Raw genomic sequence first — 12,092 nt, forward strand, 5'->3', positions numbered from 1 at the left:
GAGTAGCTGTTCTAGGTTAAGAGGGTGTCTCTATACAAGTGTGGGCCTGCCATCCAAAGCCTGTGAGAAGAAAGTGTGCTATAGATCATTATATATTTGATTAGTTTTAACTGGGAGCTGAAAGTGACAAGTGGCGATCTGTAGTTTTCTCTTCTGGATATGCACTATAGTAGAATAGTCCTGTGTACCATGCATTGCATGGGTGTTGGATTCCAAGGAATGTCTGGTGAAAAATTGAAAGTCGCAATTCTCTATCTGAGTCTGTGAACAAATGCAATTGTAGGGCTTGGCTGTAGACATGTGGATTCTTTTGTGGTGTGTTCTGAGTGGAAGCTAGTAGCTTTCCTATATAAACTGGTGATTAGATGTCCATCATGGCCTATTCTATACTCTACACACACCTATAGATTCCTATAGATGCGTGTTACTTGCCCAAGTGCAGTTTGGGGTTCTGCGGTTTCTCCTACAGTTGTAATAGGAGTCTAATGTAGCGCAACTTGGAAGAGAAGTGTGACACTTGTTTCATTACTCCTGCCCGCTTGAGGTTATTTTAAAACTTTTATCTACTTCTAAGAAAAGTTCCTGGTAATGTCATAGAATCATAGAGTTGGAAGAGACCACAAGGGCCATCGAGTCCAACCCCCTGCCAAGCAGGAAACACCATCAGAGCACTCCTGACATATGGTTGTCAAGCCTCTGCTTAAAGACCTCCAAAGTAGGAGACTCCACCACACTCCTTGGCAGCAAATTCCACTGTCGAACAGCTCTTACTGTCAGGAAGTTCTTCCTAATGTTTAGGTGGAATCTTCTTTCTTGTAGTTTGGATCCATTGCTCCGTGTCCGCTTCTCTGGAGCAGCAGAAAACAACCTTTCTCCCTCCTCTATGTGACATCCTTTTATATATTGAACATGGCTATCATATCACCCCTTAACCTCCTCTTCTCCAGGCTAAACATGCCCAGCTCCCTTAGCCGTTCCTCATAAGGCATCGTTTCCAGGCCTTTGACCCTCCTCTGGACACGTTCCAGTTTGTCAGTGTCCTTCTTGAACTGTGGTGCCCAGAACTGGACACAGTACTCCAGGTGACGTCTGACCAGAGCAGAATACAGTGGCACTATTACTTCCCTTGATCTAGATGCTATACTCCTATTGATGCAGCCCAGAATTGAATTGGCTTTTTAGCTGCCGCGTCACACTGTTGGCTCATGTCAAGTTTGTGGTCAACCAAGACTCCTAGATCCTTTTCACATGTACTGCTCTCAAGCCAGGTGTCCCCCATCTTGTATTTGTGCCTCTCATTTTTTTTGCCCAAGTGCAATACTTTACATTTCTCCCTGTTAAAGTTCATCTTGTTTGTTTTGGCCCAGTTCCCTAATCTGTCAAGGTCGTTTTGAAGTGCGATCCTGTCCTCTGGGGTGTTAGCCACCCCTCCCAGTTTGGTGTCATCTGCAAATTTGATCAGGATGCCCTTGAGTCCATCATCCAAGTCGTTGATAAAGATGTTGAATAAGACCGGGCCCAAGACAGAACTCTGTGGCACCCCACTAGTCACTCTTCTCCAGGATGAAGAGGAACCATTGATGAGCACCCTTTGGGTTCGGTCAGTCAGCCAGTTACAAATCCACTGAGTGGTAGCATAGTCAAGACCGCATTTTACCAGCTTCTTTACAAGAATATCATGGGGCACCTTGTCGAATGCCCTGCTGAAATCAAGGTAGGCTACATCCACTGTGTTCCCTTCATCTACCAGGCTTGTAATTCTGGCAAAAAATGAGATCAGGTTAGTCTGACATGACATATATAGCATAATTGAGCTACTTAAAGAAAATGTTGCTGGTCAGTGTGGCTTTGCTTAGCTTCTTGCCTTCGTTACCACAGTGCTTTCCCTTCACATAGCTGCGAACAGAACCAATTTAAAGCAGTAGTGCAGCTCAGTTGCAGGATCTTCAGTGCATTTGAAGAGTTCACTCCACAGGACAGGCATATAACACAGATTACCAAACGGAAGTCACTAGGGAGCAAAAACCAAAACATTATAATTGGAATGAATGTACTTCGTGTGGTTAAATCTATTCACCTTGGATATCTAATGACATCTAAAGGAAATACTAGAATCTCTCTTTTAGGATACTGTAGTAGTTCTGAATGCTTCATGCAAAGCAGTGTACAAGACTTATTTGCTAAAAATACTTTTCTTCACCTCTTTGAAAAGCAGTAGGGTTCATATATTGGGACCACTTCCTTTCATGCATGCAGTGTACATATGATAGCAGCAGAATAATCTTATACCACAGAGGAGGAACAGTGGCGGGTAGTGTGAAGAGCTTTCAAATAGTTATATTTATTTTAACTTTGCTGAGACTAAGAATAAATGAACTGGAGGAGAGCCTCAAAACATGTTGTCACAGTAAAGAAACGCCTTAAGTTTCAAGAGATGAGGAATTTTGAAGTAGCTATGCTATGTACAACTCAAATCCACTTGGCCAGCTTCAAAACAGCCCTTTGCTTAAGATAATGTCTATGTAAAAAGGAAGGCGTAAGTACAAAACTATGAGCAATTATGCAGCTTTACTTCCTTGCACAATCTATCTGTTAAACCAGAACTGTCTGAAGTACTGCGTGTTTTTCACTTCAGAACATTCATTATCTTGTGTCCTTCCCTTTGGTCTACTTGATTACATACCTGAAATGTGATTAGCAAGACTAATATTTGCATAGTAACCTTGGTCCTAAAGCATCCCAGGGAGTCAGAGTAAAACTTCCAGTTTGCAGAACTTGTGGTCCAAAGGTCTTGCATATTTTGGTGCTGTGGAGTATCGAGGAAAGGAATTTAGATTAAGGAGGGATTTGGGGTGAAAAGACTCTCCAAGGTTAGTTCTTAGCCTCTGGGAGAAATGTGTTCCTGTTAAGAGATGAAATTGGTTCAAGAAAATCTATCTTTCTGAGGAGTATTGGCATTACTGGCAGGGGGTGAAGGTTACATGAAGGCCTTCCTGGGCTTTCCCCCCTTGTATGCATATTTTTTTTTTTAAAAAAAATATTTTTATTAAAGATTTTATTGGGTTATAAAAATACATGCATTGTCTCTATTTGCAACCCTTATATGTATCTTGAAATGTTGGTAGTAAATCTCATATGGGTAGAAATGTAACTGCTTAGAGCAGTTTTTCTAGAAGGCTTTGATATGATTTCTTCCTGCTGTGGGATTGATGACTTGTATAATATGCACTATCTGGCCTTACAAAATGGTGTAAGTTTTTACATAATTTTGGAAGCAGCTTTATTTTCTTTATTATTTATTCTGTTTATATCCCACCCTTTATCAAAAGTCCCCAGGGTGGTGTACGGCATTAATAACACATTTTATGGACTATTGATAATAAAAACATAATAAAAAGCATAATAACAGTCAGCATAATAATAAACTAATCATAATAACAGTCAATTGACCTGGCTCCCCCCACAAAAAAGCTTTAACAGGCCATTCAGTGGCTAAAGACCTGGCTAAAGAAGAATGCTTTTGCCTGGTGCCTAATGTAATGATGGCACCAGGTGAGCTTCTCTGGGGAGAGCATTCCACAGTTGGGGGGTCTCTCTCTGAACCCATCAAGGAGGAGGGACACAGAGAACGGCATCAGATGACAAACACAGGGTCCAGGTCACTTTGTATGAGAGGCAGTCCTTAAGGTATTGAGGGGCTTTCGGGGCTTCCCTTAACTTATTTGGTTTTGGAGGCCAATGTTTTGTTCTCTTTGCTGTTTGCAGTTGTTGTATGAAGATTTATGCATTCTGTCACAAGCAGTTGCTGTTTGCAGTTGGTGTTTTTGTTCATAAAGACTAATGTTATGTGCTCTAATGTGGTTCTGGCCAACAGCACTCCTGGATCATATTTTTCCAATTAAAGTAAGCACATTTTGATAAATGGAGCCTGTAGGTGTTTGCTCCCAAATCCAGGTGGGCAGCACATTATGTAAACATGAGCTGGTGGAAAGGCAGTGCCTGCATTGCCAAGTGTTAAGTTTTTTTTGTTTTTCAAAGAGCCATGGAGCACTGAAGTGACCGGCTTTCTTTGATGTTTGGACCTTGAATAAAGGTATACTTTGTTTTAGATTATTTTCCTGTTCATTTCAGAAACTTCCGCACAGTCTTTAGTACTGCAATGTGTAAAGGACTAGGTGCCTGATTTGCAAGGCAGCTTTGCTGATCTTGTAGTAAGTAGTTCGTCCAAAGGAACCATTAACACATTCAGTATTTGCTCCCTCCAATAACAAACTCATGTTGTGAGTGCTGTCATAAATGGTGTCAAAACAGAGCCACTCACAAATAAGAGGCAGCTATTGACATACTCTGGGGAACCATGAGGACCAGAAGGAGAGAAGAATAGAATGCCTTGCTTAAATTCCTTTACAGCTATAGTATATTGGAGAAGGGCCTGGCTGGCTGGCTGGCTTGGCAGGAATCCTGAACAGGGACACTTCTAGAAGGAGGTGTTTCAACTGGGCCTGGGTGATGTATAGCGGCTTCACACAGCAGTATATTGCAAGTGAAACCAACACTGCTTCTGAGTCCCTCTGCTACCAGTGCCACTTTCAGCATTGAGCCTCTGGTAGCAGAGGGACTCAGGAGCAGCAGTGGTTTCACCCGCGATATACTGCCAAGTGAAGCCACCATTGCTCTGCCCCTTATACTGCAGAGAGAGGAGCAAGCTGTACCACCGGGCCCGATACAGCTTGTTCCTCCCTCAACTTCTTTAAACTGCTTCTGCCCTAGCTCTCTCAGCTGTGGAGTGGGGGCCGTTTAATGCTCAGCTGAGCCGTGCAAAGAAGCTCTGAGGTCCCTCTGACTAGACGAAGTCAAATCCAGTTATATTCTATAAGTATATTTTTTCACTGCTCTAACCATTAGTCTTCAAAAGAACTCAGTGGCTTCAGCATAGTTCCCAGATTCTCCATCCAGGTAGCTTTTAAGACTGAGCCTGCTCATTTCAATGTACATAATCACTTATTTGTTTCCAAGATAGATGCATCAAATGGCATAGTTGTGGGGAAGAGACCCCTCCCTCCCTGCACCTGTAATGAGGCCTTAACAACTGTTTGAAGACGCTGGTGGCTTGAAGGGGGAAGTTGGGTAGCTGAAATTTCTGCCCCACCCACAAAGTGGAGTCTTTCCATATTAGCATATGGTGCAGTTGCCACACACACATAAGACAACATTAATGCATTGGGTGTGCATTTGCACTAATGTGGCTGAAGCTACCTCCATAGTTGCTGTCTTTTAGCCTCATAGATGCTTTTGAATTATGGTGCTGGAGGAGACTCTTGAGAGTCCCATGGACTGCAAGAAGATCAAACCTATCAATTCTTAAGGAGATCAGCCCTGAGTGCTCACTGGAAGGACAGATCCTGAAGCTGAGGCTCCAATACTTTGGCCGCCTTATGAGAAGAGAAGACTCCCTGGAAAAGACCCTGATGTTGGGAAAGATGAAGGGCACAATGAGAAGTGGACGACAGAGGACAAGATGGTTGGGTAGTGTTCTTGAAGCTACCAGCATGAGTTTGACCAAACTGCAGGAGGCAGTTGAAGACAGGAGTATCTGGCGTGCTCTGGTCCATGGGGTTACGAAGAGTCGGACACGACTAAACTAAACAACAACAGCCTCATAGTCTACACACACTGACACCGTGATGCTCCTTCCTGTGTTGTCTCCCCTTCCTCCACACTCCAGACAGAAATTACTACTGCCCCAAGGCTACCAAAATGTAGTAAGAAGCACATTCATGCATTCAAATATTGTCTAAGTTATTGGTTCAGACACTTTATTGTGCATTGGAATGCATACATGAAATGTTAACCTGCAGATCAGTATTCTTCCAAATTGGGTCAGAACTTGTTCTGACACAACTTAGTGCATGGGAGGAATGTTCCCGTTCACTAGAGAAGGTGTGCCTAACTGGGAGTTGTTGTAATCACATCATCACTTTGGTTCATGAGCTTTAAGGAAGCCTTCTATTACTCATTGACCTTGAAGATCTTTCCTTTAATGGTTTTATCAGAGCAAATGCTAGTCTAGTTTATTATTTACGTATTATCTGAGCAGTTCTGGACCTGTGCTTTTTACAAGTGTACATGGAGCAAAGTGTTCGTATAAACTATAAAGACATTGCTCGTCAGTGTAGATTCTTTTTAGCTGGTGAAAGACAAGCTTGCATGATGTGTTAACACCCAGCAAAGCTATTAAATTTGATACTTTCCCCTATTAAAAGCAGTAGTATTGAAAATGTCTGCTACCTAATGAAAAGGTCGTCTGTGTACAGTATATAAATATGGATAGAGCTAATAAAGGACCCCATTTATCTTTTTGTTGCAACTTCTGAAATTGGAAAATATTGAAATTTTTGCAATACAAAAGTGAGAAGCGAGAGGGGGGATCTCATATCAAGAGGGGATTCCAGTCAGAGAACGTATGGGTAGAGATATGCACCTGCCTAATGAGGAATACAGAGCGAATGTCTTCACGCAGGATGGAATTCTGTTGCTCTTCTGCAGGAGGTTTCATGTACCCAGATGTGTTTAGGCATTTTGACTCTGGTCCATGCAGCAGGAAGCCTATTTTGCAAATAATTCTTGCAGCATTCACACCTCTCAGAATATATAGACACAATTCTCTCAAGCAACATGGTGTTTGTATGGAATTTCCTACGCAGAAGCAATGTCTGGGTAGCAGTGACCTATGTAAAACAGCTGTCATCTTTAGTACTTGTTTGTGACATTCCAACTTGGGGCTAGGAAAACTGTAGTGTGGAGTTGAGCTCAAAGTAGCGGAACTAAATGGCATGCAACATCTTCCACTAATGGCTCTTAAGTTCTGGTAATTAAAGTGCAAACTCCCTGTGCAAACTTACTACTGTTTTCTTGAAAGATTGCCCCGCTCTAGGATGATACATCGTTTGATTTCTTCCTTTGTTCACATACATTTATGACTCAGTAAAGATATAGGGTATGGGGAGTGAATAACCTGGAAACATTCAATGCTGCAGTGCTGCTGAAACCAGGAAGTTATAAACTGTTGCAGAAAATTGGATTGTAGGCCCCTGGGAGCTCCATGTAAAAGCGAAAAATGATGAAGACATTGTGGGTGTGGGAGGGTCAACAAAAGCCTTGACAGAAAGATTGAACTGGACTGGGGCAGAAGCTGGAGAATTTTGAATGTAGAGGGAGAGTGCTTTGGGCAGTTGGGCTTCAAGCTTCTGAAAGGCTTCATGCACTAGCCAGATGACAGAACCTTAGTCAAAGGGTCATCATGAAGTTTGTCTTCACCTGCTCATTGACTGTGTGTGTGTTTCTCTTACAGGTACCAAGATTAGCAACAATGAATCTGGTGTGAAGGATTGGTGACTGCACGGCTCTGTTTAGCTTGCTGGGCCCTGGATCTCTTTTCTGGCTACAACGGAGTACTTGGCACGTGCTGAGAGAATGACTCTTGGATTTATACAGCTGTCCCCAATACTGGGGAGGACTTTGCTAGTGCTGATGGTGACTACTACTGTTAAGTGCCATTGGCCTAGTGAGGCCTCAGAAGTTGTACGGGACTGGGAAAACCAGTTAGAGGCCTCCATGCATTCGGTGCTTTCGGATCTCCGAGAGAATGTGCCAGCGGTGGTGGGAATTCCTGACAGCTCTGCTGTAGTGGGTCGTTCCTTCAGAGTCACCATCCCAACAGAACTAATAGCTTCTAATGGCGAAATTATCCAGGTGAGAAGTTTGGGGCTGCAATATCTTCTGCCGTATATTTACTTCTATCTTACTAGTCTTTGTCTTCTCTCTCTCCTAAATGGGTTTGCTTAGAAATTGACTTTTACATCCAAATGTCACAGAGACTAAGATCAGGATAAGTATCGACTATACTATTTTGTCTAACATGATCCTATTTTGAAATCTGGGTTGACTTTTCATGGAATTTGAAACTTGATGCTAGGGGAAGAGAACTTGTCATAAACACGCTCCAAGCATAGTCACTTTCCTAGGCATAAAATTTTTGCATTCCTCTTCTGACTTTGGTAGGAACAGGCAGCCATGATGTACTTTCCTGGCCTTAGGATGCTACAGTGCCTGCCAAACCCAGCTTTAATTTATTAGTTGTATTATAATTATTTCATTATTGCATATTGATATTTTTATTAACATTTTATTTTTAAATGTAATCTTATTGTTTATTTATGAATCGCTTTCCATGAGACACCCCAAAGCAATTTGCAATAGAATAAAAACATGTGCAAAACACACATACACAAAAACAACTTTAAAACCATTATTTTTATAAGGACAGTTTAAAAAGCAACAGCACATACAGTGGTACCTTGGTTTGCAACCGCTTTGGATTACAACCGTTTTGGATTACAACCATGTCAAACCTGGAAGTGCGTGTCCCTTTTTTTGGATTACAACCCATTTTTTTGGGGCGGGGGATTACAACCAATTTTTTTGGGGGGAGGCCCCATTGGTGAAAGCGTGCCTTGGGTTACAACCTGTTTTGGTTTACAACCGGACCTACAGAACGGATTGTGATTGTAAACCAAGGTACCACTGTATATCAAACCAATTCAAAAACCAAGATAAAGATTTCAGAAGGCTTGTTGAAAGAGGAATCATAGAATTGTAGAGTTGGAAGGGGTCCCAAGGATCATCTAATCCAAACAACTGGCATACAGGAATCTCAACCAATTCATACACGATAGATGGACATCCAACACCTGCTTTAAAACTTCTCAAACTTTGCATGCTATGTGAGGCTTTGTACACCCATACCTGCACCTTGAAGTTAGCCTAGTAGATGACTGGCAGGCTGTGTAATTCTTTCAGCACCGGCATAATAATCTGCCCTGGTGAGCAGTCAAGCCATTCTGCACCAGCTGCAGCTTCTAAGTCAGTCTATCTATCAGTCAAACCTGATAAAAGGCACTGTTAACCATCCAGGTCACCTGGGCCTCTAGCAATAGAGACATCCAGACTATAAACCTGCTCCTTATGTATAGCCCCATTCAAAGTAAGCAATTAATCAGTTATCCAGACTTGGAATTGCTCTCACACAGTGCCTCCATTTTGAAAGAGTCAGTTTATTGGCCCTCACCTAGCCCACCACTGAGTCCAGGGCTTGCATGGCCTGTCACAATTCAAATGTTACAGACAAATAATGTATCATTTCTCCAACTGGAGAGGTAGCTGTGGTAGTGATGTGAAACTTGCTGTTCTGGGGGAAGGTGTTGCAGTGCCCGAAGAGATAAATTCTGCCACTAGTCAGCCAGCCAGCCTGCCTAACCAACAGCTTTTCAGCCAAAAAGTTGAGGCTGTATTAGAAAGAACCTAGAATCATTTATGGGATACAAGACCTGTAAATAATCAGGAAGTACTTGCTGACTTTGCACTCCTTCCTGCCCCTTCTTCCTTGTTTTTAGTTAAGGAACCACTTTTTTATTTCTATTTTTAAAAAATATTAAATGAATAAAAGCAGTGAAAGAGCCACAAAACAGCACAGGAAAAACCCTGAATGCAGCAAACACAAAAATTTAACCACAGCAATTTGTACCAGAATGGGAGCAACCATTTATTGCCCAAAAGCATTCCCGAAAGGGAGGTTTGGACCATCTTGTCACTTGCTTGTCTTTGTGTTGAAAGAGCCTGTGTCTTTGATTGGAGGAAGGAAACAAGGCATATATGGATAATTGACTGCACTGGGATTGTGGAGAGTATGCAGAAAGTGTTAGTTAAAGGGTTAGTCAAAGATGCAGAGTCCCCCTTGCTGGAACCTCTCAAACAGAGATAATTCAGAGGTGATCATAACTTTTTTTTGTGCCCTGTGCTTTAAAAAAGGTTCTTGGCATGTAGTCAACTGTCTGGTTGCCAGGCCTCAACATGGGCTGGCGAAAAGAGATATCATTCATACCTATGCTCATTCTTTTATATCTTGAAAGACGTGTAACATAGTTACTGAGGCTTCCTTCTCAGTTTTTGTGCAAGTTTTTGTCCAAGAACTGCTTTGCTATCCTGTGCTGGAACTAGTGCTTTGCTAGCAAGATTGTTGACATGGTACATTCATAGAAAGCCAGATGGGTGTTGCCTTACAGAGCTTGAAGGTCAAGAGAAAGTGATAGGTACTGATAACTGAAAGTAAGGGGCAAGAATCTGCTTGTAATCTGTTAAGTAGTTCCCAAACTGTAAGAGCAGTTGTAGTCCTGCTTTCCTTTTAGGATATTTAGTTTTAATCACTAAGATGCTCAGAGATCTTGAGATGCAACTTATTTTAGGCAATGCCAGAGGTGTGTTAAGCTTGGACAACCTCGGAGGATTCACAAGACCTACAGAACTACAGGCTGAATTTCAGTGCAGGATAAAGGCAGCCTGACATCTTCTCAAAAGAAGAAATCGTATCCTGCCCAAACTTCCTATACTGACTGTGCTAAACAGCCAACCTATGCTTGGAAACGTGCGAAATTATTTTATTCATCTTGCTTTATGCAGCATCTATAGGATTTAAAAACCAGGAGGACTAATAACAGTTATGGCCTGTAATCTGCATAATACAGGCCATTGAAATTTACTCAGTAACTGAATTAGTAATCAGCATAATCTGCTCTTCTATTTTACAAAAGACTGCTTTTCACGTAAAATCACGGGGTAAAAAAACCCCAAACTACTTTCATTTTTGGTTAATCAGCCCCATGCCCAAGTTTATGCCTTATTTTGCAGTCTTATTTCTGACATCCGTGACCTGATATGTGCCTCACTTACTGTATTTTTCTCTCTGTAAGACTCACCAGACCATAAGACGCACTTAGTTTTTGGAGGAGGAAAACAAGAAAAATATATATTCTGAACCCCAGAAGCCAGAACAGCAAGAGGGATCTGGCTTCTGGGATAGCCTCTTGCTGTTCTGGCTTCTGGGATAGCCGCGCACAGTGTCTCCCGGGCAGCGGGAAGAAGGCTCCCCCAAGAGCCGCTCTCCCTTTAAAGAGCTTGCGGAGCATGTGTGTGGCTCGTGGGGGCTTTTCCCTGAGGAAGGAGAAGGGCAGCCCTTCTCCCTCCTCGGGGAAAAGCCCCCACGAGCCGCACACACGCTCCATGGGGCTCTTTAAAGGGAGTGCTGAGCAGAGCCTCCCATCTGCACTCGCTCCCTAAGATGCACACACATTTCCCCTTACTTTTTAGGAGGGGGAAGTGCATCTTATAGAGCGAAAAATACGGTAGATTAGCTCTTTAGTGCCAAACACTTTGAATGCCTGAATATACTTAATCCCCACAGTCTTATGACATCTTAACCTTTTGGGAAGTTCTGACATGTTGAGCTCTCCACACTTTTCTAGGATAGTATTTTTTCAGTGTTTGTTTTTTAGACATGTGAACCTTCAATTTGGATTTGTTACCTTAGATCTGCTCTGGTCCATGGGGTCATGAAGAGTCGGACACGACTAAACAACAACACCTTAGATCTGTAAGCAAATACACAGAAATTACTTGCCCATAACAATTTCTTGCAGTCTCTTTGCCCCATCCATGTGGTATTAATTGTATTCTACCAGAATACAATACCAGAGGTATGAAAGGAAGAGAAAATAATCAGCACTTCTCTTTGCTTTACAAAAGCTTCTCTCCTTTGTCACCTGGAGGAGAGTCTTACTAACTGCAGGTCAGATAAATGTCTGTTTTCAAGCCTGCATTGTTTTGACATCAAGGTCACAATGCCATTTTAAAATAGTTTCTTCTACCCTACATGAGCTTTAAGAACTGTGTTAGTCTTCTTGCCAAAAGGGTGCAGTCTAATACTTAAGGGACCAACAATAATTAGCAAATAATTACTCTACCTTTTTCTCTGGTCACACTGCTGAGTAAAATCTCAACAATTATTCTGCAGAGCAAAGCAGGTTCCTACTAAACAGAAGAGGCAATTATTGGGTATGTTGGTGGTGATCACTTTTGTTGAACACTCTTAAATGGAATCCCCCCTCCCAAAAAAAGCCATGTTCAGGAATAGATAAACATTTGGCAGCAGGTGTTTCTGTAGCAATCAAATGAAGGACCAATCTGGATCTGCCTTGGAA

General features: G+C 42.2%; 1 protein-coding gene across 2 annotated transcripts in view; it reads left to right on the forward strand.

The window, feature by feature from the left end:
- The window catches only part of DAG1 (dystroglycan 1), a 63,883-nt gene that overhangs the window by 34,940 nt on the left and 16,851 nt on the right, over positions 1–12,092 (forward strand). For both annotated transcript variants that reach the window (XM_082213113.1, XM_082213114.1), the window contains exon 2: positions 7,352–7,752. In XM_082213113.1, coding sequence (XP_082069239.1) covers positions 7,474–7,752 — 279 coding nt within the window. In that variant the 5' untranslated portion in view covers positions 7,352–7,473. The remainder of the gene's footprint in view (positions 1–7,351; positions 7,753–12,092) is intronic.

This window comes from Podarcis vaucheri, assembly GCF_965113315.1.
Source record: "Podarcis vaucheri genome assembly, chromosome: 2".
NCBI classification, from domain to species: Eukaryota; Metazoa; Chordata; class Lepidosauria; order Squamata; family Lacertidae; genus Podarcis; species Podarcis vaucheri.